The sequence below is a fragment of the Amphibalanus amphitrite genome, unplaced genomic scaffold (assembly GCF_019059575.1).
Source record: "Amphibalanus amphitrite isolate SeventyFive unplaced genomic scaffold, NRLGWU_Aamphi_draft 000018F_arrow, whole genome shotgun sequence".
Lineage (NCBI taxonomy): Eukaryota > Metazoa > Arthropoda > Thecostraca > Balanomorpha > Balanidae > Amphibalanus > Amphibalanus amphitrite.
Window position 1 is genome coordinate 1,640,676 of NW_024881514.1, and position 26,080 is coordinate 1,666,755.

Sequence of the window (26,080 nt, forward strand, 5' to 3'; positions counted from 1 at the left end):
CGTGCATGATTTATTTAATGAATTTGAATAGGCTCTCGCTTGCAAAGAGTCTGCTGTTTCAGCCTTAACCCTTATGCATGACTGACGACTCCGCTCTATCCTACTTCCAGCTCTTTGCCCTTTCCCTGTCCCTGAAGACAGCTGATGTCCCAGGCTGACATCCATGTATCCCGTACTCACCACCTGTACCATGTAGGCGGGCCCCGCCTCTACGGTACATTTACCAGTACTAAACTCGCCAAAGAGTACCATGTAGGCGGGTTCTGCGACTCCGGTACATGTACCGGTACTACTAAGTACTCACCACCTGTACCATGTAGGCGGGTCCCGCCTCTCCAGCGTGTACGGTGCGGTGGATCCCGCGGCGGGCCGCCTCCTGGAACAGCTTCAGCTCCGGCTCTAGCATCTGTTCGCAGCTGTGAGCTGTGGGTGCGCCCAGGCCACCGGTCAGCGAGCAAAGGTCACCTTCAGGTCACCGGTCAGCGAACTAGGTCATGTCCAGGCCACTGGTCAGCCTACTCAGGTCACGATCATAACAATTCCAACTGCTATGCTCTTCGCTCATGGACGCGAAGTGTGCCGCAAACACTGTCTCTAATCGCTTAGATACTTTGCTTCTGCCGTGTAACTGATAAACTATTTATATGAAGTATTCACATCTCGATGTACCAAATGACCTGAGGCGCCAGGCGGGTCTTTATCTCGGGATGACTCGCGTATTACATCATGCTCGCCAACCGGTAGTAGCCCTGAAGCTGACTGATTTAGCGAACTTCTCGGATATTGCTTTGTAGTTTGTATCGTATTGCAGCATTGTCAGTTGCATCAGACTCGTGGCTCGCCCCCCCCCCCCCCGATCGGTATTTCCGTCGAGTACCGTTTCAGAATCATGGTCTGTGTGTAACGGCCTTATTCCTGCAGCCATGAGTTGACGGTTTGCACAAAGACTGGTGACGCAAGTCACACCTTAACGTGTTGGTTTAGTTTAGATAGTCTTGGTTTTAATACAGTAGGAAGCAAAAGCACAGATGACGCCGGGGAGGTCGTTTTGCCCACTCACCGTCGCCGTCTTTGGTAGTGGCCGACGCCTCGTCTCCGGCGATGTCCATTCCGACCACTCCCTTGTCCCGGAACTCCGTACACAGCTCTAACGTCTCGCTGTAGAATTCTGTAAACGACGTGCGGTGTTACGAATCGCTGTTAGGTGCCTGGTAGACGGCTACTTTGTGGTTTATCGGGTGTTCTTATACAAAGTTATTACTCACACTTCGACCATTCTGTAAAGGCATTCGACAATGACACGCATGCCACATTGCCTTTCTCCCATCTCAGTTTCAAGCGTATCAGACTTCCAGTAATGGAGTCTGGAATCATATTGATACGAATCCGACGTCCGACGCAGCAGACTCCTGCTTCGAACATAATGGCCTGCAGCTGATGGGGGTACAGAGTACAGACCCTGGCAAACGACCTGGGAGTTAAAAGGACCGTGTCCTGTTACGCATCCCCGGTAAATTTGGGCATCTAGAGGCGTCAAAATATCCAGATTTTCCAGAGATAACAGCCAGGACCAGGATCTGCACCTGATTTGGCCACTCCACTGACCTGTCATTCCCCTGATGCAGCAGAGCAGGAGGCGGGCGGTGACGCCGAACTGTTGCTGACCGCGCGCCAGGCCGCGCAGCGCCGCCTCCGTCACCTGGCGGGCCGTCACCTGGCCGCCGGCGCCCACCAGCAGGTGCGGGCTGAACCGCGGCTCCGTGTACAGCACCGCGTTACCAGCCTCGTCCTCGACAAACTCGAACGCCACGCGCTCGATCGCGGCCAGGTCACCCCTGCAGCGACGATTGAGAGCACAAGGTAAGTGAGTGTGAAGACAGAGACGTAGGGTTTTTACATATAGGTACACGTAATGCTGACGCCACTTCCACAGAGAAACCGGGAACAATGTGACTACGAAGTACGAATGGTATCAGCTGTTGGTTGAATGAAGGAAACCAAGCCAAGCGTAGGTAAACGTTAGTCGGCTCACTATACGATTAAGGTTAGAGTGAGCCACATGATAGTTCAGTTACTAAACAAACGTCAGCGATTTAGCGAGCTCTTACATGACAGCTGGGCAGATCCATCTGAATTTCGCCAGGAAGAAGGCCAAGTCCCGCGGCGAGTGAATCTGCAGCGCTTCTTCCAGCTCTCTTAGACTACCGTTTCCAGGCAGCGGCAACTTCTTCTGTCTGAAAAAGTTACAGGGATCAGTACTCAAACACAAGTCACGTGCACAATTTGATCTGAAGGTCTTGGATAGTGCCAAGCATTTTAATTACTCGACAAATTCACGAGTGAACATATGAGATACCTCATCAGTGACACGCAGGGCAGGGACCCCAGATGAGTGTGTGGGCGGTTCTGACCTGCTCAGCTCCCAGATGGTGGAGGGGCGGATGGCGCCATCCAGGTGAATGTGGAGGTGCACCTGCGTGCAGAGAATACACAAATCAGCGGGTCAAAACGTCATCTACCTTAGCGTGAGGCAGTTATTGAATGGGTGAAGCGTCCACGGTGTTGAATAGGTACGCCTATTTCATGTACGGGATGTCTCCTTTGCGGTGCTACGAAGTAAGTCGCCCTTATTTAGGTCGCTTGTACTCTGCGACGCTCTAATAGTCGGCGTGTCCCGTTATCACAAAGCCACTCCAGTGGATCTTGGGCGTCTGTTTATCGTTACACCTCCCCTCCATTCCTCATCAAATGTGTCTGTTTGGCGTCTGTGGGAAGCCGCCGCCGCGTGTGTAGACGAATTGTCACCCCACCCCACGTGTTCGCTCAGCGCGGCGGCGGGGCTTGTCAAAGCCGACAGCCAATGGCCTTTTTCGGAGGCTAGGCCCTTTCAGTGTGTTCAAAACAGGTTTGTGGGGAAGGAGAATGCCCAAGGAGGAGATAGGATGGGTTCCGTGGTTGACCTTTTGAACGTCAAGCATCGATACCAGCGATGCTTGACAACTTCACCAGCGAGCATCGATACCAGCTTCAAAAGGTCACATCGCTCCCGCCTCCTCCATCGCTATCGGCCTTTAGTGACACTTATCGCGTCTCCTGCGTAGTGCGTACCGACGCCCCATGAGGGCGATAGGTGACCTGCAGGCGTGTCTGCCAACATCAAACACTTCAGCCGCAGGCAGTGGCGGCGGAACATCTTCAATTAAGGGGGGGGGGGCACTGCCGACTTTTGGTCCCATTCTTTCCATGCAACGCCCATAGAGCTTAATGTTAAAATGCCAAAATCAAAGGGGGCACGGTGCCCCCACCCCACCCCCCGTTCCACCGCCTATGGCCGCAGGTTAGATCACCTCAGATAGTCCTATCACGGTCAGTCAATAATTGCACTTCCATTCGATTCGATTAGCCACAGCTAACACGGTCACTGCTAATGCATGTTTGATCAATAACTTCAGAATGATAGCACCTTCACATATTTAGGTAGGTATATCTGTTTTTTACATCAATAGCCTCAAGCCTGTTTAGGCTTCTTATCTGTAAACCTTGAACGGACGAATTAAATCCGAATGAATGCAATTTGAAAGGCGTGAATGAACCCCAGGGTGATGGAATGACTGAACTTACCCGGCACTTGGCGGGGTTGGCGACTCTCTCAGTGACCTCCATGACTCTGGTAGCGCGTGCCTGGGACCGGGGCGCGTGGCGGCGTCGCTGCGGCTCTCCCCACTGTTGGCCGACGACTGGTGGCGGCGTCGGTCGGTCGGCCGGTCGGCGTTCCCCTCCCCGCCGACCGGATACTGCCCTCCCATCCGCCGCCGCCCGCCACCACTTGTGTCAATCGCACTCGATAAGCACTGAAGAGGACATGTCCAGTAGAGACAGGCATATGCGACGCGTTTAGCAGAGTAGCGGCAGCACCGTCCTTAACGATATAAAGGCGATTTATCTCCGTATGAATCGGCAAGTGCATATGCAGTGCATTGGTGTAGAATTAGAATAAGATCAAAGATGATACGCAGATCTTTGTAGATGACCTAATGCAACCACTAACGAGTTACGAGGGATGCGACATGTCTGAGAATTATTTTATTAAACTTGTTCTCATGGTTTTCTGAGATGTGTAGACATTTCACAACCATCCTGGCCCTGCAGAGCTTCAGGGCCCGGACGAAGCGGCCTATTATTTATCCAAGCATCCCGATTCGCAATAAGAACTAGCTTGCTTACATTGTCTGCCTTCAGATGATCACCTATTTGTGTGCGAACCGTCGCTACTCACTTCGCACAGGACGCCCAGAGTCGGCAGTGTCAGCACTAGATCTGAAGGTCGCTCCCGAAACCAAGGACAAGGGCCCATGTTTTGGGCGGGATGGAAGAGACAATGGACCATGACGGAGCGTCCTTGAAAGGCGCATTCACAAAGCCAAGAGATTTAGTCACTGGCTTTATCTATGATGTAGTATTACGCAGTTGACGTTATTCTCCTCATAAAAAGACATTCTCTATTGCCTCAAATTTATTTCACAACACATGGTATAAAAATAAAAGATAAGCAATGAACACAAATCACGAGCAACCATAACGCAACACTGGCTGCTCCGCTACTTTTTGCACTAGCCTGTTACAGGCCTGTGCTTCAGCACTACGCCATTATACAACCGAATTAGGTAAGTATTGTAACCAGCGAATACAAAATCAATACACACGAAATACGCGCACGTTGAGATGTTGCCATTCTCCATATCGCCTGACTAAAACAGGCGACGATACCGTTTACATAGGCCACAAAAAGAAAAGCTCGTCTTTCCCACAATCCAGTAATAAGTAGTAAGTATTTTTTAGTAGTGTCTCACAAGTAAAATCACAGCATGAATCACACCCCTCGATCCGTGTCAGCATTGCTAGCTACATATCTTCCTTCCGAACTAACCCGCAGATCTCGTCAAAATCCGAGGAACTCGACACCTAGAGTCGGACGAAGTCGGTAGAAACGGTGAACGTCGTTACAGTTACGGCAGACGCTCATAATCTTTGTTTGTTAATTTGGGCTTTAGGGCGCTCCGACTACTTAGGTCATTTTGCGCCCATAACATCGTTTTAATAAAACAAGTGTGTCAAAAGAGAGAACCTTCTAGATACGAAGACTAAAAAGTAAAAGACTCGATATAAAAGAGCAAGGTAAGATAAAGCAGCGCAAGACTGTCGTCCTAGACAACCGACTAGATGTAAGGACTAGAGAGGACTAGTTGGATTTAATGTCAGGTCGAGTAAATCACTTGGAAGTTGATCGAACGGATAAATGAAAAAATGTAGCCGGATAAAACCCAGGGTGAGTCGTCACCCAGAAGGTGGCGGATAGTGGTATCCGGAGCGATGCGCCCGAGATAGCGTGTCCGGTTCGGTTCAGCGAGAGGACAAGATAAAAGCACGTGTGAGAAAGTGAGAGGCACGGCACACCGACTGCATGTGGGTTGTTCCTCTCCACGGAGGAGATAGCCATGAGTCGCGTACGTACCTATGACCAATACGTAATCTGCAGAGGGCCACTTCCTGGTGCCTGTTGCTTTGGAAGCAAGACTGCCAGGGCTCCAAGGTAGGCTTTACGCTCCGCAGCTTCCCAGATCCTTGGAGATGCCACTCTGCCTGCCAGCTTGACATCGTGAAGGTTTGGATGGCTGGGTAAAAATCACGAGCCGGCAGGGGCAAACGCCGAAGGCATGGAGCCGCGGCCGCGCGTCTCGCGGCCGCGTCGGCGAGCTCATTGCCAGTTATACCCACATGGCTTGGAATCCAGCAAAACTTAATAGTTTTGCCTGACTGCTCCACCGACGTGAGCCGAGATAAAATGTCTTGGACTATCGGATTGTCTGGGTTAAACCTCCGTATAGCCAGCAGGCTGCTGAGAGAATCCGATAAAATGAGATAAGACAAGTTGTCAGACACCTCGATAAAACACAAAGCCTTCTCGATTGCAACGAGCTCGGATGAGAAAACAGAGGCAGAGGAAGGCAATGAAAAAGTGCGCGTGTCGCGACCAGCCACGAAAGCGCAGCCGACGCCGTCCTCCGTTTTCGAGCCGTCTGTAAACACCCAGATAAAACCGTCGTATGACGCAATGTGTTCCAATGCCCGTGCTCGTTGCACACATGCATAATCAAATTGCAAATACAAATGACCACATTTAACCCGAGGGGGCACCATGGGAGTCAGGACATTTGGCAGACCGGAACAACCCGCCATCAAACGAAAAAAAAAACATTTTTATCACCAGCCTGCCTTTAAAACCGCCTGTTCAACCGCTGCTTTCTTGAAGCTGACACTATCCGGAATCACAGCACTTCAATCGTCCTCTTACGGAGACAGACCACCGTCGGTCTACGTTCCCGGATGATGATGATGACTTGGGGCCTAAGGACGCCGCGGGCAGCGACCCTGCTTCCCGCCATCTCGCCGTCCTACTCATAGCTGCGCTCTCTTCATGGTCCTCTCCCACATCCCTGGCTCTCTTCTTCTCCGGACCACCATCCACGAGCTGCACCGTTTCCCTCAGCGCAGATCGATTCCAGGACGTCTGGAGGGGTGTCTGGTGCAACGCGTCTGACCTCTCTCCATTAACCGCAACAGATACGATCACAGAACTTCAGAAGGCCATTTCTGCGAACAGACATAATTACAAGTATCAATCATAGCTAGTCCGTCGAGCGTTTTATTATTATTATCATTATTATTATTATAAAACAGCCAGTAAAAGATGAAACTTTAAAGCTAGAAATGGGTTCTATCGTCGATTGGTGTAGCGCATCAAGCTGAAGACGATCAGTTTGGTGCACAATAGTGCCTACTGCCTTGACCACTGAAGTGGCATCAGCGTATCGATATATGGACTGCTACACCAGTACGTGTGCTTACCACGCCAACTAGATGAGCGTCCATCCATCGAATAAACCAGAGCTGCCTCGGCAGGGCCTCAGGGTCTGCCGTTATCATTGCAGCGAAGTGCCACCATCCGGAGTCACGCACTCCTGGAAACAGAAAGCTCCGGTGCGAAGGGTCAGTAAACGTATATTCAATTGGGATGATCGTTAAGGCGTTTTAACTTTCACAGCTACAGGCGCACAAGTGCTCCCCCTCCTTTTGCAACGTTGAGAAGGTCCCGGTCGGGGAAATACTTTCAGGAACTACAGAAACACATGAAAGAAGTAGATCTCGCCAAGATTCTTACAGATAGGTCTCGCCACGCTCTCTCCAGGGTACAAGTTGACCGCGCATGGCTCACGGGACAAAGTGTCGATTTAGTCGTGTCGCGGAGCGAATAAGAACATTGGCGTTGCACACGCACTGATCAAGATGAGTGGTGATACCGCAGCATGACAAAAAAACAGTGGTGACTGCGTCACGCGGCGAACTTGGCATCGTGAACATGATGGAGGCGGCAGGCCTGCGTACTGCGCGAAACCCATATGTAGAGTAATGTCAAATGTGATTGCTGCATTGCTAATGATGTATAAGGTGATAAGTGCTGTGAGGCGAACCAGCTAGTGAAGGGCTGTCCCCATCTGGGAGATAAGGGATTTGACGAGGCCAAGCTGCGGAGCTGCAACTGAAGTAGGGCGAGTGCTGTAAAAGCCGCACTCGAAACACAAACGGCACACGGCACCATGAAAGCTCTGCAAACGTACTCCTGATCTGATAGAACGGTCCCAGCGCCTCAGTCGCACCGACAGCATTGCCAGGAGCGGAACACGTCGCTACCTGCTGCCCAAACGGCGAGCGAGGGGAGACGTAAATAATATAACTGGGTGTGACCGCCAAAAATGTCCGACCACCCGTCTCGCCAGCCGTGTGGTCGGCGGCCGGTAGGTCAGCCGAGCAGGCCGCCGCGCCGCCCCTCCTCGCCCCAGCGGGGGTGTTTTCCGCGCGCACTTGTGCGCCGGACCTGACCTTAACTTAACAATTAACGGTCCGTTAATTGGAGCTCTTAACGTCCAGAGTCACAAACCTTAACTGCTGGAGCTGTCGGACGAACTCAGCCGCCAAGATCTCGACATCATGCTCCTGTCCGAAACTTGGCTACGACCGAGCACACCCAATCGCCTCCTGGTGACGAACAGTTGGGACCAGCCAACAGACGATGCAACCCTGCGGCAGCAAATTGACTATGTGGCCAGTAGGCTGACCCGCGACGACCCGGCTCACGGACGGTGGCATGTTGAAGGCGATCACGCGGTGGTGTGGACGGATGCCAGCTCGATAGCGGCCGGAGTGGTGCTGGAGACGCTGACTGGAGACCCCATGGAGGACGGCTGCTGGCTGCGACGTGACGAGACAGCGCACATCAACATGGCGGAGCTGGACGCCGCCGTGCGGGGCATCAATCTCGCCACCGCCTGGGAAATGCGTCGGCTGGACCTCAGGACTGACTCTGCTACCGTGCAGATGGATAAGCGACGCTCTGCGCCAGCCCGTACTGCGGATAGTGATGCCACCTGGCGGCCTGTTGTAAATGTTAACTTCCGTGTCCGTAGATGGCGATACCTGGCGGAGGGTAGTCAGTTGAGAGTCTCGTCTCGGCCGCGTCCGGCCGTCTGTTGAGCACTTGCTCGTGTTAAATATAAGCCGCTCTCACTGTCACGTCGCAGGTTCTCTCTACTCACTGGCGTGATGGCAGCGCCGTACCCACGTATCGAAACCGTGACTTACCTTTAATTTGGTGCAGTGAGCCTTGTTTTCTTTGCATTGAAGGCGGCTTATTTCTAACAACATGGCGGCTCGTGCGCCCAAACAATGGCCGCTAACGAAGGCGGAGACTTTAACATCGTTCGAAAATTGGAAACAAAACCTCGAACATATACTCTCTCGTTGGACCCCATGTTTTGCAAGTTTCTACAGCCAGGTGTCACTTGGGAGAAGAAAGCCGTCAGTTGTCCAACCGGGGGGTTAACAGACGACCCGGAGTCTGTGCTGCCGTCCCAGCGCGTGACAGCTGAACAGCGCCCAGCTGGAGCTGATGCTAGGCCAGATCGCCAACTTCTGCCCAATAATCTCGCGCAACTCAATCACCAAGCCCTACATCTATGGGGCAGATATGGCAGTCTATCCGGCTACATTTCGGCTTTCAATCGTCTGGAGCCCATCTCCTTGATTTTGCATCCATCCGTCTGGAGCAGGATGAGCGCCCTGAGGACCTCTACCAGAGACTGACGGCCTTCAAGGACGACTGTCTGCTCAGGTCAGACCCACCACGGTGACCGTCCTTCAGTTGATGAGGACATGTCGCCCTCGCTCGAGAACTTTATCACGTTGCATTGGCTGAGCCTGCTGCATCAAAACCTGCCGGCTCTCGTAAAGCAACGATACGGCCCAGAATTGCGCAGCCGCACGCTCGCCTCGCTTAAACCTGAAATAAGTCAGTGAATGGATTCGCTTATGGCGGAGCTCCAGGCGACCGAAGACGCCCGAGTTCTACGCTCCGCCGCCGCCGAGTTCGGCCGCGCGGCTCTCGGTGACGTCACAGCAGCCGCCGGCCGCTGTGACGCTGTGTTCTGCAGGCGCTTGACCGGTCTGACCTCCGATTGTCCCCTTCCAAAACGTTCATATGTCCCCGCTCAGTAAGCATTCTCGGCTGGATTTGGTCTGAAGGCCGCCTCTCGGCCAGCCCGCACCGTGTCTCCACGCTGGCGTCGTGTGACCTTCCTCGCACTGTAAAAAACATGCGCAGCTTCATCGGAGCGTATAAAGTGCTCGGACGTGTCATTCCAGGCGCCGCCACCATGCTCTCGCCCCTTGATGCCGCCTGTGCCGGCCGAGAGTCTGCTGAAGTCATCTCATGGTCCGACGAGCTACGCACCGCATTCTCCAGAGCCCAGTCCGCTCTGAAAGGTCACAGCTCCGTCGTACTACCCCGGCTCTCAGACCAGCTTTGGATAGTCACTGATGGCTTCAGCAACTCACACGGCGTCGGTGCTACCCTGTACGTGACGCGCGATGGCCGTACCCAGCTGGCCAGCTTCTTCAGCGCCCAGCTGCGGAAACACCAGGTGGGGTGCGAAATCGAGGCACTGGGTATCGTGACTGCTGTCAAACATTTCGCTCCTTATATCACTCAGTCAACAGCCCCGACGTGTGTGCTCACTGACAGCAAGCCGTGCGTACAGGCGTTCGAGAAGCTCGGGCGCGGAGTTTTCAGCCAGTCCTCGGGTCACTAGTTCCTGGCCACCATTAGCCGGTTCTGTCTGACCGTGCGCCACCTGGCTGGGTCAGCCAACCTCCCGTCCGACTTCGCGAGCAGGAATGAGCCTGCCTGTTCTGACTCCGCCTGTCAGGTCTGCTCGTTTGTGTCCCGCCTGGAGGAGGCGTTCGTCCGGCAGGTGTCCGTCGAAGACGTGATGTCCGGGTCCTGTCGGCTGCCTTTCTCCGGCCGGAGTTCGAAGCTGCGCTCCCAGCACGACTGCCCGAGTCTGCGGCGCACTAAGGCCCATTTGTCTCAGGGCACTCGACCTAATCGTAAACAGACTGTCGTATCGTTATCCGTAACTGGCAGCGTTTTAGTGTGACCAGCATTACGGGCAGTCAGCTGTTTGTGGTGGTGATTACATCAGTCGGTGCACGGCCCCGGCCAAGGTCGGATGTACTCAGATGTACTGTTCAGTGTTTACGTTTGATCACTGAGAAGAATACAGCGTCAGCCAGAACTGCCAGTCTGTCACGAGACCCAGATGTGACAACGTGGCGACCAGGATGAGATTATTTTGCTTTAAGTCGTGGTAATCGTGAGGCGGCCAGAAGAGGCCAAGAAGATGGCGCCGACAGGACAGACGCCAGTGAAGTTCGCGGTGAGTCGGTGGCGCTCGGGGCCGGAACCGATGGCGGACAGGGAGGCCGACCAGGGACAGTGACAGAGGCAGAGCCGGGGTGCGCGGTCGAGCGCAGGCGAGCCGAGAAAGACTGAGACGGCGGTCAGTTCACGGGGTGGACGGTGACGCGCCGAGTTGGGCGGCGGTGGTCCTCTGAACTGAACTGGCGGTGTCAGGTCCGAGTGGTAGCTCGAGGACGGCGCAGGGTCTGGACACTAAAGTGCGCATGTTAAATTGGGTACGAATGTGGGAACTTGTAAATAAATCGCGGAAATACCACAATCTATTTAATACTGGAGACTCGGATGCTGTACGGGAGGGTAAATCGCGGCTCACACACGTCCGGTACCTACAACACAATAGAGTCGTTTAGCTGAGTATTTTATTTAGGAGCTTTCGCGCTGTACGACGTACGACATGCGTCAGCGACCGGTTGTCGACCACCGCCTCCAAACATTGACGCAGCACCTGCGGCTGCACCGGCGGACGCGCCGCTACCTCAGCGGTTAGCCGGTGAGCTTGGGTCCAAGCTTCCTCAGCTCGGGTCTCGGCCGAGCTGATGGCAGCTTCCGCGCTTAGGATTTGGCGGCATAGTTCCGCCTCCTGCCCATCAACTCGAGCCTCTAGGGAGGCGATGCGCTCCAGGAGCCGCTCAGTCTCGGCCCGAGCCCGGGACTCCTGGGCACACCGGGCCGCCTCCGCGTCGACAGCGGCACGGCGGGCCGCTGCAGCCTTCTCCTCGGCCCTCCTCGCCCGTCGCCGCTCCTCCGAGGCGGCTGCCTCAGAGGACCGGAGTTGGGTCCCCAGGTGCTCTACCAGTCCGGCCAGCCGCGCTCAGTCCTCGCTAGGGAGGTCTTGGAAGGGCGGCAGCAGCAATAATGCTGCCCGCACCACTTCCAATGCGGTCCGCCCATTCCGCCTCGTAGCCCAGCGGACGTACTCCGGGCCGTGGTCCCGGAGTACCGTAGCGCAGATGTTCACCCTGTAAGCGGACAGGCCGGGGTACGGGAGGGATTAGAATAGATCACTATAATTGAATCGAATGCGGGACCAGAATTATGGCGCTAAATAATAAGGGGTGCGTTGATTGAGATAAGCATCAAATTAAAAAACTACCAAGTAACTCGAACACAACACGTACGTAAATGAAGTGAGGTAATAGGAAAGAGTAAAGAAAGAAAAAGCAGCGCTGACCATGACTCACCTCGACAAGAATTCGTCGCCCGAGTGCCGGTCGGGATGCACCCGAGCCTGTAGGCGTCGGACACGCCTGGCCAGATTGGCCCGGAATTCCGGGCTCGAGTCCACCGCGTCCATGTTAATACCGAGAACCAATTCCGGCAGCCACCGTAGCCGGCCCTGCTCATCGCAGAGGAGTAAGAGTCAGAGTCGGCACGGTTCGTCGGAAGGTCATCTCAGGCTCAAAAGAAACGATGTATACCATTCGAAAGCTTACGGTGAGCTGAATCCAAAAATGTATTTTTTTATCAAAATCGATCGATGGCCTTTTTTGAAAATTGCGTTTTTCTAAAAACTTAATAATCTTTTATTCAACGGGCTGTCCCGGACATTCTTGAAAACATAAACATGTATTTTTGAGTTCCAGTGAAAGCTGAACGCCGAAAGAACAATATTTAGCGAAGCAATATTTCCAAACATTAATATGCGTCTCCCACAGCCGAAAATAAGGCGCAATCACACAGCTCAGTGTCACGATGGACCAAAGTCAGCCACACAGAAGCGTGAAATGACCCTTATCGACTCGAAGACCCGGCGCTCTAGGCCCGCCTGACCGGCCACGGAAGGAACGTTCGGCTCTCGTTCTACTAAACAAATGTCAAAGTTGTCAGTTTAACTGTCCACATCGCTATTAAAGCTATTCAGGATACCTGTGAAGAAAATTCATTGTTCTGTCATCTTCACATCATGCATTAATTTGCATCTGTTCATGTCTACTTTGCTCAATTGAGCTTGGTATCATGCCCATATAAGGAAAATTGGCCGCGCTGAAATGTCAGAGGCTGCAACGGCCTCAGCTCGGGTGGAGTGGGGGTAGCGCCCGGCGGGGCAGGGTAACCTTTGACCGGTCGCACGGCCGAGCAGCTGTCACCAGTACAGCCTCTGACAGTGAAACCCCGCTCACTTCCCCTGCGCGGGTACTGATCGCAGCTGGATGGAACAAAACATGTATAAGAAAAATGTAAATTAAAGCATGTTGTAAATCAAGCAGAACAATGAATTTTCTTCACAGGTATCCTGAGTAACTTTAATAGCGATGTGGACAGTTAAAGTGGTAAATATTACATTTGTTTAGTAGAACGAGAGCCGAACGTTCTTTCCGTGGCCGGTCAGGCGGGCCGAGAGCGCCGGGTCTGCGAGTCGATAAGGGTCATATTATGCTTCTGTGTGGCTGACTTTGGTCCATCGTGACACTGAGATGTGTGATTGCGCCTTATTGTCGGCTGTGGGAGACGCATATTAATGTTTGGAAATATTGCTTCGCTAAATATTGTTCTTTTGGCGTTCAGCTTTCACTGGAACTCAAAAATACATGCTTATGTTTTCAAGAATGTCCGGGACAGCCCGTTGAATAAAAGATTATTAAGTTTTTACAAAAACGCAATTTTCAAAAAAGGCCATCGATCGATTTTGATAAAAAATACATTTTTGGATTCAGCTCACTGTCAGCTTTCGAATGGTATATACCGTTTCTTTTGAGCCTGAGATGACCTTCCGACGAACCGTGTCGGGACGAGTTCGCGGTTATTGAACCATCGATATCACCCTACGCCTAGTGCCAAAAAAGCCTGGAGAAACTCGGTTTTGCGTCGATTACCGAGGCCTCAATGAAGTTACCAAGGCAGACCATTACCCTCTGGCCTGGCTGGCCAGAAGCGAGATCTTTGACACACTCGGCGGGACCCAGATTTTCAGCTGTCTCGACTGCCAGCAAGGCTACTGGCAAGTCAGTGTGGCAGAAGAGGACCGTCCAAAGACAGCATTTCGGTGTTTTCTTGGCCTTTTCCACTTCCTCCGGGTGCCATATGGACTCCGCAACGCGCCGGCTACCTATCAGCGCCTCATGGCTCACGTGCTCTCAAGATACACAGGAAAATTTTGTCACTGTTTCATCGATAACATCATCGTCTTCTCCAACAACTTGTATGAGTATCTGGAGCACATACGCCTCGTCTTCGAGCGCCTAAAACAAGCTGGCATCAAACTAAAACCATCAAAATGCGTGCTCGCAAAGGAACAGGTCCAATACCTGGGTCACCTCATCTCACCCGGACAGCTCCGCCCCGGCCCCGAAAACATCAGCAAGATCTGCGCCCTGGACGCCCCCTCAACTGTCAAGGAAGTACGTAGTTTCCTGGGGATGGCTTCGTACTATCAAAGCTTTGTGAAAAACTTCAGCAGGCGGGCCTGGTGTGGGACCAATTTCTTTCTCTTATATCGTGATAAAGAGAACACACGTTCGAGCCCGCTGTCATTCGGAGGCGCGCTCCCCCAACGCGTCATGGCCCGGCCGCCGACCCAAATATAGCCCTCGGTCGGTGGACCGGCCGGTATCCTGTAACCACGGCTGCTCTGCGCCGACAACGACGCTGACGAACTGTTCTCATTCTGAATACACCTCTCGGCCAGTTCGGACCTTGCCTCTCGCCTTCGGTGCCTCCGCGACACTGGGCTCTCACGGAACTCACTAAGCAGAACACACCCTTCCAATGGGGCCCCAAGGAGCAAGAGGCGTTCAAAGACTTGAAGGATGCTCTCACCAGCGAACCAGTGCTGGCGCTCCCAGACTTTTCAAAGCCGTTCATTCTCATGACCGACGGGAGCTCAACCGGATTGGGTGCGGTGCTCGGACAGCAGTACGAAGGAGACCCCAAGGAGAAGGTCATCAGCTACGCTTCGAGACGTACCACCCGACTGGAGGAGAACTACTCGGCCTGTGAGCTTGAGTGTCTCGCTCTTGTGTGGGCCACTCGCCAGTTCAGAGAATATATCCTGGGACGTCCAACGGAGGTGGTTACGGACCACTGGGCCTTGAAATGGCTACAGGACCTGGAGAACCCGAATGCAAGACTTCAGCGGTGGCGTATGGCGCTGCTGGAGTACGACCTCAAAATAACATACAAACCCGGAAAGCAGCACCGGAATGCAGACTTCCTATCACGAATGTACGAAGGAGAGAGGCGACACAAAGGAAGGGAAGAAGAAACGGGTCAAGAGCAAGGGAGGAACTGCAACGAAGGGGAAGGAACAGGAGAAGCCCCGGAGGACATGCTGGGTGTCATGGCAGTAATCACTCGAAGACAGGCCCAGCAGGATCAAGGGGCAGCAGAAGACCAGAACCCGGGGCACTGTGAAGGAGACGGAGCGGTCAAAACCACCCCAACGGGAATGGGAAGACGGACCTTCGCTGATCTCCAGAAGGATGACCGCGACTGTCATCAGCTGAGAGAGGCCGTAGCACAAGGAAGAGAGCTCCCCTCGTGGGCACGAAGACATCAATTCCGAATAACACAAGACGATATCTTGGAGCGGGTCAGCAGCACCAAACACGGGGAGGAGAGGGGGCAGGTGGTGCTACCCCAAGTCCTGGTAAAATCAGCGGTACAGGACGCCCATTCTGGACACCTCAAGGCAGGCAACACCCTCGGAAATTTGAAAAGGAGCTTCTTCTTTAGAAACATGTACACCATCTGCAACAAATACATTTCGGGCTGTCCGACGTATCAAAGCAAGGATCGTGAACAAAGACAGCAAGTCCCTCTTGGAGACATGCCTCAACCACTTGGGGCGTGGCACACGGTGGCTGTTGACGTGCTCGGGCCTCTGCCTCAGACAAAATCGGGCAAGAAGTACGTGGTGGTACTCACTGACTACCCGACACGGTACGTCCTCGCAGAAGCCACCAAAGGCCAAACGGCTGAAACTACGGCAGAAGTACTCATAAATAAATTTCTGGAATACGGCCTCCCCGAACGGATCATTACCGACAACGGAACAAATTTTACATCCAATTTCATTAAGGAGATGTGCAGACTCCTTCAAGCCGCGCATTTGTTCACCACCCCATATCATCCGCAATTTGACGGGCTCTGTGAGAGATTTAATCGAACTCTGGCCTCAATCCTGAGAGGTTGTGTGGAGCACCATCAGCGCGACTGGGATAGTTACCTCCCATACCTCTTGCATGCCTACCGGGATGCAGCCCAGGAAAGCACAGGTGAAACACCGTTCTACCTGATGTTCGGGAGGCCCTGTCGTGCGCCACTCGACCTCCGGCTGAAGAGCAGACGGCTGGATTTTCCGGACCCCGCAACAGAAGTGGAGCACATCAAGCCCGGCATGGTCGTGCGCATGCACCAGACATTCGCTGACGTGCAATCTCATCTGACTGAAGAACGCTCGAGATAAGCAAAAACACCACCATGACAAGCGAAGTCGAGAGCGACACTTCCAGGTGGGAGACGAAGTTCTCCTCCTGGATGAAAGAGTGACTGAGGGACAGACCAAAAAGCTCCACCCATCCTGGAAACCAGGATACCGAGTCATCAAAGTCGTAGGGCCGTTAAACTACCACATAGAACACCCGAGCAGACGTGGAAAGATCCACCGTGTTCACGTCAACCGCCTAAAACGACATATACCCGAATATGTTTGGCCAGAAGAAGCTCTGCCTGAAGAAATCCAACAACAAGATGGTGCTGAGCACCCACCCAACCCTGGGCAGCAAGTGGACAACTGGCTGAGACTCCAAAGGAGCAAACACCGACCGGGCCCACTCGATCACAGCCCAGTGTCGACCAGCTCGGGGAGCGCGGAGGAAGAAGAGAGTGACGTTGGGGACGAGGGAGGACACTTTGGGACTCAAGCCGCTCCTACACGAGCACTTGCTCATGTTAAATATAAGCCGCTCTCACTGTCACGTCGCAGGTTCTCTCTACTAACTGGCGCTGAGCGGGCGCTCCCGTCTGAAGACCAAGGCCCACGGTGAGATGATCATCAGGTGGCGCATCGACATGGTTGTTTGCTTGTTTGTTAATTGGGGATTTAGGGCGCGCCGACTACTTAGGTCATTTTGCGCCCATAACGTCGTTTTAATAAAACAAGTGTATCAAAAGAAAGAACCTTCTAGATACGAAGACTAAAAAGTAAAAGACTCAATATAAAAGAGCAAGGTAAGATAATGGTGAAGCAGCTGGTGGACGAGTTCGGCATCGACCTGCCAGTGACCCTTACCGGGGTTACATGAGCAAGTAAATGCGTATCAGGAACGGATTTTCCTATTCGCTCACCATTGTAGTCCGTTTGTAATGCGTATTAACTCTGCTCATGTAACCCCGAGCCCTGATGCCGACCGCCCACAACAGAGCGGACTGCCTGACGCGGGTGCCGGTCGAGTGGGTACGCGGAGACGACACGAGTGTATGCGAGCCCGCAGTCGCCGCTGCGGTGGTCGGGTCAGTGACTGATGCGGGAGGAGATGACGCTCACGGGGCTGATGCGGGTGTTGTGGAGGACACTGTCGGCACGTGCGAGTCGTCGGCCATCAGCGAGGTTCATGCCAGAGCTGGACACCCCCGTATTCGGCGAGCTCTGTACTTTGTCCGTCGTGACATATCGCCGAGTATCACGCAGAGCCAGGTGTAAAAGGTGGTGTCAGACTGTGACGTGTGTCGGCCAGTGGACCCGGCACCCGTCAAGTGGCGTGGCGGGGAACTGGGGGTAAAGGAAACCTGGACCAGACTCGCCATAGAGATTACGCACTACCGAAACCGGTCGTACTTGTCAATCATTGAATGCGGTCCGTCGCGGTTTTGTGTGTGGCGCCCACTGCGCCGAACGGACTCAGCCAGTGTGACGGAGCAGCGGGATGAGATATTTTGTGAGCGCGGTGCCCCAGTCGAACTTCTGGCAAACAGTGACACCGCGTTCCGCAGCAGAGAGTTATCTGTGTTCGCGGCAGGATGGGGCGTACAGATCCGATTCAGGGCCGTTCACCGACCGAGTGGAAACTCTATCGTGGAGCGAAACCAACGTTCGGTGAAGGTCATCGCTGCTCGCAAACAGTGCTCCGTGTCTGAGGCAGTTCATTTATATAATGTGATGCCTCGCGATGGTGTATCGGCGTTATCATCACCTGCGAGCGCAGTGTATGTGTATTGTGTACCCCGTGTGTGACCGAGTGCGCCCACCTGGTGACCGAGTGCGCACACCTGGTGGAACCGGTGAGGAGGACCGAGACGATCTATCACGCGAGCCCGCGTCGTACCGTGTTGGGGACGCTGTGTGGGTCAGGAAGCCCGGGTCTCGGTGCACGGAGCAGTCCGGACACGGTGCTGTCACCGCCACAGTCGACGGGGTACCGTGGCATGTCAGGGACCTCCGGTCATGTGGTGATGTTTTGCGTACCTCTCCTGATGTGCCTGAGGCAACTTCGCCTGGCTTGCCGCCCGATTACGTGGTGGAATGTGTCAATGTGCCACTGTTAGCCGATGGAGGAGAGGGTTTATCACCTGATGTGGGGGTAGAGGGAGAGACGGTGAGTGAGAGTGAGGTCCGACGCAGTGACCGCTCGCGGCGGCCACCAGGTACATACGTACCGTACCGACCGGACGGCATCCCACCCCAACCGAGCCGGCTACGAGAAACTGGGCGACGCCTTTCACCTTCCAGTGTGGCTCCGCTTTGGAGACGCGTAAATCGAGTGATCCAGAGTGTCTGAGTGATTTTGTTCTTGACGAAGTGTCTGTTTTGTTAGGTACACTCGGGGGCAGATTGATGTACTTCCACCACTCCCTACCCATCGGGCTCCCATGGCTTAGCACTGGCTGCTGCCAGTGTTGCCTGCCCTCAGCACTGGTCAGCACTGCCTGCCAGTGCTGCCACTGGCAGCAGCCAGTGCTGAGCCATGGGGGCCCGATAGGTAGGGAGTGGTGGAACATCAATCTGCCCCCGAGTGTACCATGTCGTTTCTCGAAAATGTAAACATTTTCGTGTGGGTAGTATGTGTCGATCGAGTCGCTCCTCTTCCCCCCCCCCCCGTGGCACCACATGTAAACGCGGCACGGCGAGTGCTCGGCCCGCGCCGCCGACCGGGACCAGCGTACGCCCGCGGGGCGAGATCACATGATCTGACCGAGCGAGGGTCGGGCCGGCGTGGCCCAGCGCGGGCAGATGGTGTCGCGCACTGGCTGGATCAACACCCCGGAGAACCGTAACGTTTACTTTGTATTGTCTCCTATCCCAAACCAAGCCTTTGTCAACCCGTTCACTCTGTGGGGTATTGTGTTCCCTGTAGAACCTGAATCCATTCCCTCAAATCTCTCCTTTCTTAAAGGGACTATCCCACCTTTAACATGGGGTTTGAGTTGAGATAGCCAAGTTTGCTGCGAGGTTCAGAAACCACTATCTTTCTAGTTGAGGTTTATTTGCCATTGGGTCTACAGTGCAGGGATATTTCTATCTCGCACTCCTCTGAGATGCAAAGATAAGAATTTGTTATATCTGCATCCCTCTGAGATGCAAAGATAAGGTCTCGAGGGTTCATAGCGAAAAATCAAGAGTTCATGTGATGATGGGTCAATAACCGAACGACATTTTTAATGGTTGTTTATGGATGAAACTTATGAAATAAGAACAAACTACTCTGAATCTATTTTACATCGATGAATGCATTTTAATATAATATTTAATTGATTAAGAATAAACCTCAACATAGAAAGATATAGGATTCCTCATGGCTCACTCGTGGAAGATCGGATATCTTTTCCTCGCGTGTTACAGAAAAACCTCGCTCCTTCGTCGCTCGGTTTTTCAGTAACCCGCTTGGAAAAGATATCCTTATCTTCCACTCGGAGCCATGAAGAATCCTCTATATCTATCTAGGTTGCAACCCCCGCGGCCTCTTGGTGTTGAAGAAATTCGTTCCCTTCATTTGAAAATGGGCCTTGTGCAAGGCCCTATCTTCAACATGGAGCGACCGTTAGTGTGACGTCACCTCGTTTAGTCATTCTGATTTAAATGGGTTTGTTCGTTGAAAAATCGCTTAAAACTTGGTCTGAACTTTGTTGTGGTGCCTACAGAGTAAAAAGAATCAGCTTTATGACAGTAATGTGGCCTGGGGAAGGAGGTAATTTTGGGCTGTGACGTCACATATTTGAAAGTTTGTGTTTGGAATATGGGAAATTGGGAAGCCTAAGATGTTTAATGAAAAATAAATGCCAGAACCGTGTTCCTAGTCATCCAATCTATAAAGTCGGGCACAATTTAACTGGTTTTAACAACATTTTAGAAGGTGGGATAGTCCCTTTAAGGTCTCGCGTACCTTGAGAATTACCTCGTGCCCCCCCCCCCCCTCCGAGCCTCATATCAACTGTCGTAGTGAAGACAAAACGTATGTGCCAATAAACCCCCGGTTGGTTAAAACATTTGACTGTTATCAACACATTTAGAGCAAGATCATAACACGGCCCGTCGTGCGGGAGCGCGTTCTGCAGAGCCATTTGAAAGATTGGAATCACGCAAGGTGAGAAACCCGGGGTCATGCATTCAAGGGCTGTAAGGCCCGCAGCATGTGCCGCGCACAGATGGAGGACCGTGTTTTCTGCCTTCGCAAAGAGCATTCTAAGACTAACTCTCCCCACCTTCAGCGGAAAGGCGTCAGAATGGCCGAGGTAGGTTGGGCTATTCAAGGTGCTGGTTCATGACCAACCATCCCTCTCTGACACGGAGAAAATCACCCACCTGCAGTCATCAGTCAGCGGTCTGGCACAGCAGACCATATCTGACATGCTGTACGATGGAAACCTCTACCACCAGACTCTAAAGGCGCTTGAAGAGCGTTTCGGTCAGAACGATGACATCATCAAAAACCTCAACAGTCAAAAGCATCTTCGACGCTCCGGACCCGCTTGTAGAGACCACGCAGAATCACTGGAAAGGTTCCAAGCCACCGTGCACTGCACCGTGACCATTCTCCAGAACATGAGCGGACGCAGACCAGCACAGCAGTGATAGTTTGCAGCGAAAGGTGGAGAAGCTACCGAGAGAACTGGGACGTGAGTGGGGAAAGTTTTCTCTGGAGCTAAAATCCGCAAAACCGTCACTGTTGGATGTGGATTCGTAGTGGCAGACCCAAGCCAAGATCAGAAGAAGCTGCGCCACGGGAAAAAGAGCGTCGAAGAAATCAGTGGCAAGCAAAGAAGGAACGAACAGACGAGACCGTCTGAAGACAAGCCTTCTTAACAATCGCGAATCCGGGGCACAAGCAGAAGTGTTCTGTCTGTGAAGGTCAGCACGAGCTGGAACGGTGCTCGATTTTCATTGAGAAGTCTCGCGATGCCAGGCTCCAGCACCTAAATGCCATGGACCAGTAGCCACGATCAGTTATGCAGACACAAAGATACAGTCCACCTTAGAGCGCTCGTGAGGCACTAGCACAAACGTTACAGCGTCGGCGCCGGCTGCTGCGTCTGTGACACTGGGATTACATTCAAATCAACATTACACTTTCAGGGGCGATTGGCGTAAGTCAGTGAACGCAGCTGCCCTCAGCTGCCCCCAGCTGTGAATGATGCATATTGGATTACATCACGATCAACGTTATCTTTCAAGCTTGACGTGGGGGAGTGCGCATAGCTGTTTGTTTGTTAATTGGGGCTTTAGGGCGCGCCGACTACTTAGGTCATTTTGCGCCCATAGCGTCGTTTTAATAAAACAAGTGTGTCAAAAGAGAGAACCTTCTAGATACGAGTACTAAAAAGTAAAAGACTCGATATAAAAGAGCAAGGTAAGATAAAGCAGCGCAAGAGTGTCGTCCTAGACAACTGACTAGATGTAAGGGTTAACGAAGAGTTAAATCACAGGAGTGCTTAACACATTTCTAGAACGTTTTAACATCAGTCAGCACACATAACTGTCCCCAGCTGTGAGCAATGCAACTGGGATTACACCAGACCAAATGCTACATTTCCAGAGCGTTTTGACGTTGCTCAGTGCAAACAGCTGCCCCCAGCTGTGAACAATGCAGCTGGGATTACAACAGGACATTTTTAGAGAGTTTTGAAAATGCTCAGTGCACACACCTACCCCAGCTATGAACAATGCAGCTGGGATTACATCAGGACATTTTTAGAGCGTTTTGAAGTTGCCCAGTGCACACAGGCCACAGCTGCGCCCAGCTGTGTACAATGCAGCTGGGATCACACCAGGACATTTTTAGAGCGTCTTGAAGTTGCTCAGTGCACACAGCTGCCCCCCAGTGGCGGATCTAGGATTTGAGTTTAGGGGGGGCAAACATTGCGCCGCCAGGCAAGTCGGCGAGAATTTCAAACATCCAGTCTTAGGGACAAAAAAAAACGAGCTACCCCTATTTTTCTCCTCGGATTTCGGGAATTACTTTTTTTGATTTTTTACATTTTTGTCAGTCCGGCCAAGCCAGGGCAGCGCAAAAAAAATTGCAGCCACCCTGACTCCGGGGGATAGTTAGCCCGCGCCGGGCCGGGGGTGTTTGAACACCCCCTTGCGGTTTTTCGCAGATATCTCAAAAACGGCGGCGCGGAGCGCCGCCGTTTTTGGCACACCTGTTTGTGCATCTTTTCCGCACATGTGAAAATTTCAGACCCAGGTCACCTTAGGTCAGGTCACCAGGTCACGCCAAGTGACCTCACCTCAGAAAAAATAAGAATGCTCGTCATAGCTACACCGACTGAACGATTGCCTTGAAACTTTCAGCGATTGATTAGAGCAACACTATCTATAAAAATGTATATCTCGGAATTTTGATATCGGTGACCTAAGGTCAGGTCAATTTTGCGGCCTCTCCATTATAAGTCAATGGGAGAAAATTGAAAAGCGTCTGTTTTGCACGAACGCTACTCTAGACACTCTCAAACATCGAGATGTAGGTAAAATAGACACACTGAACCAGAAAATGGCAACTGTGACCCCTCGTTATGTCCCCGAGGTCATCTCAGGTCACGAACAGAATCTAACAGTTTTTCGATGCTAACTTCTGATAGAGGAGCGCTAGAGCGCTGAAAACGCCTTAGATGTGTTCGGCTCGACGTTGCGGATCAGCTGATATGCAACATGACCTTTTCCGGTCAGGTCATGACCTTGACCTGATGTCAAATTTTCAAGTTGACCTTTCAAGGTCAAATTATAGTTAATTCGACGCGTCTTGACGAGAGGAACACGATGCTGGCAAAAGTAATGTCAAAGCTCTTTTGAGTCAAAAGTTATTGCCGAAAAACCGTTTTTCGTAAAAACGGCTATTTTTGGAGTTTTTGCCCTCTGGAGGCTAAACTGTTGACCTGAGGTCAAATCTGAGAACATTACTCAGAAAGGTCTGTAAAAGGGCTATCGAATGCGCTTTTTTGCGGCGCTGTAGCTCTATCGGTTCCCGAGATAGCCGTTGGCAGTTTCCAAAATGTTGAAATAGTCAATATTTTACCTTTGGTGACCTCTGGTGACCTGACCTTTGACCTGACCCAAAAAATGACCGAAGTGTTTTCGTCCTTATTTTTGACGTTCTTTCGATTGCCGCTTACCGCGTGTCGCTACGTGGCCCAGGAGCCGAGTTAAAAGGGGGGTGTTCAAACACCCCCCGCGGCCCGGCGCGGAATCTCAGAGCACCGGCCCGGCGCGGGTTAGAGAATAGCTCACCGGCGCTATGAACGGTCCGTCCTCTACCTCCCGCATCACCTCGGCAAGACCTCGTCCGAAAGGCTCGCCCGCGCCGGTTCTCAAGGGCTTCTGTATCCGGAGACCGATAAGGGTCGCAGCAGCAGGTTCATGTGTAAATGCCCACGACCAAAGGCCACATCAGCGTACCTGCGATACTATACGCAGTCAGGGTTGCCACGTAGTTAAACGTATTAACAGTTGTTTCCGGTAATAGAAAATGAGATCAGTCGATTAAGAATCCCAACAAGAAATAGACGAAGAACAGCGCATTTGTTTTCGGCCCTGCATTTATTGATGCAATTACAATGAACATTCCTTAACTTTGGGACTAAACTTCGCGAGCTAGCAAAATTATACAGTGTTACTTTCGAGAGGAGATAAACGATGCTTCTACAGACTACATAGGACCACAGCGCAACAGCCAACGGAATCACACTGAACAGCGTTAAGTTCCCACAACATACTGAGCTTCTCCAACACCTCGCAAACCAAAAGCTCTGACTGAGCCTTTCTGTGTTTGTCCCCGTTAGATAACGGTATGGCTCATGAAAAAGCCGCGATTGGTAATCTTCTTTACGTTATTCCTCTCAGAAACCTATCTCGCACTTCATGCATACACATATGCAGCTCTTGTAGAGACTCTCGGACTTTGGCACCCTTTTGGCACCCCCTTTGGAAATGGCTGTATCCGCCTCTGGACATAACTAATGTAGCCACAGTGGAAATGCTAGGTACTAATGGATATTTAGACCCGCCAATATTTTTTCAGCTCCTACACCCATGCTATCTAGCAATAAAATATTATGCGAACACTTCTTATATACCCATGCAAACCCACCACTGTCCAACCGCTCACCAGTGTGGTGACCCCTGACCCCACTGGAGTGACAGGCGTCTGGCGGTCTGCTGTTGACGGTTTGTTTACTTGGTTCAAGGTTTCAATAAATCGCGTTATTTTTTTTCTTTTTGGTAGCAGTAGCAGTAGTAGCACTGCTGATGGATGATGGACTGACATTCATGGGGCGGAGGACTTTTTATCAGCTCACAACTTAATATCACGAATAGGTATGACAACCTTCTAGTCCTCCATTTATTTCACATTTTCTTTTCAAACACCATATTTTTAGCATTCAAGTTGTAGTTTTTTTAGGGGGGGCAAAAAGATATGTTTGCCCAGAGGTTTTCCGTTTAGGGGGCCCATTTTGCCCCAACGTAGATCCGCCACTGCTGCCCCCAGCTGTGAAAAATGCAGCTGGGATTACATCAGGACATTTTTAGAGCGTTTTGAAGTTGCTCAGTGCACACAGCTGCCCCCAGCTGTGAACAATGCAGCTGGGATTACACCAGGACATTTTTAGAGCGTTTTGAAGTTGCTCAGTGCACACAGCTGCCCCCAGCTGTGTACAATGCAGCTGGGATTACACCAGGATATTTTTAGAGCGTTTTGAAGTTGCTCAGTGCACACAGCTGCCCCCAGCTGTGATAAAAAAGATAAAAAAAAGATAAAAAGATAAAAAAAAGATAAAAAGTCCTACCTCCACAAAGACCTATATAACCAAGTGGTCAGCGCAGAGGGAGCCGGCGGGGCGCTGTAACCGCCGCGCCAGGGAGCACAGGCTCTGAGCGGCACCGGCGGTTCGTATGGGTACATGTGGTTAATGTGTTTATGCATGTGAGCTTGTACTTTCTGTTAAATAGCACAATAAAAACCCTAGCTGTTCTAAAAAAAAAAACAATGCAGCTGGGATTACATCAGGACATTTTAAGAGCGTTTGGAAGTTGCTTAGTGCACACAGCTGCCCCCAGCTGTGAACAATGCAGCTGGGATTATATCAGGATATTTTTAGAGCGTTTTTAAGTTGCTCAGTGCACACAGCTGCCCCCAGCTGTGAAAAATGCAGCTGGGATTACATCAGGACATTTTAAGAGCGTTTTGAAGTTGCTCAGTGCACACGGCTGCCCCAGCTGTGAAAAATGCAGCTGGGATTACATCAGGACATTTTTAGAGCGTTTTGAGGTTGATCAGTGCAAACAACTGCCCCCAGCTGTGAAAAATGCAGCTGGAATTACATCAGGACATTTTAAGAGCGTTTTGAAGTTGCTTCGTGCACACAGCTGCCCCTAGCTGTGAATAATGCAGGTGGGATATCAACATCAACGTGCACTTTTCCGGTGACATGTTTGTATGAATAGGCGAAACTAGGGTGACCCGCGTGCTCCGCAACGCGAAAAGGGATATTTTCGATCGGCGGGTGTTCGGTTGTTCTTGTGTCGGTTGGGTTATCTATCCATTTCGGTCGATTGCTTTTTGACGGCTTAACGTTTTGGTTTGTGGAAAAAATATCCACCGCATCGAGGTGCCCGTGTCTGATAAGCATGCTTTCCACTTCAGAATCTGTCAAATGTGCTTTATAATTGAGGTGCGTAGTTTTAAGACAAATGAAAGGCGTAGATAATTTTCGCTAAAAATCGTTTTGCAGAGGTTTAAAACATTTATATTTTTAAGAATACTGTTGCTTGTCATGCAA

General features: G+C 51.8%; 1 protein-coding gene across 2 annotated transcripts in view; it reads right to left on the reverse strand.

Annotated features, from left to right (window-relative positions):
• The window catches only part of LOC122388892 (adenosine deaminase-like), a 90,527-nt gene that overhangs the window by 1,202 nt on the left and 63,245 nt on the right, over nt 1–26,080 (reverse strand). The window contains exons 1-6 of one of the 2 annotated variants that reach the window (XM_043380387.1): nt 3,622–3,978; nt 2,412–2,473; nt 2,109–2,234; nt 1,606–1,835; nt 1,061–1,168; nt 305–423 (exon numbers count right to left, since the gene is read on the reverse strand). In XM_043380387.1, coding sequence (XP_043236322.1) covers nt 305–423; nt 1,061–1,168; nt 1,606–1,835; nt 2,109–2,234; nt 2,412–2,473; nt 3,622–3,663 — 687 coding nt within the window. In that variant the 5' untranslated portion in view covers nt 3,664–3,978. Of the gene's footprint in view, nt 1–304; nt 424–1,060; nt 1,169–1,605; nt 1,836–2,108; nt 2,235–2,411; nt 2,474–3,621; nt 3,979–26,080 lie in introns of those variants that run through there. The other variant, XM_043380394.1, reaches the window with a different exon arrangement.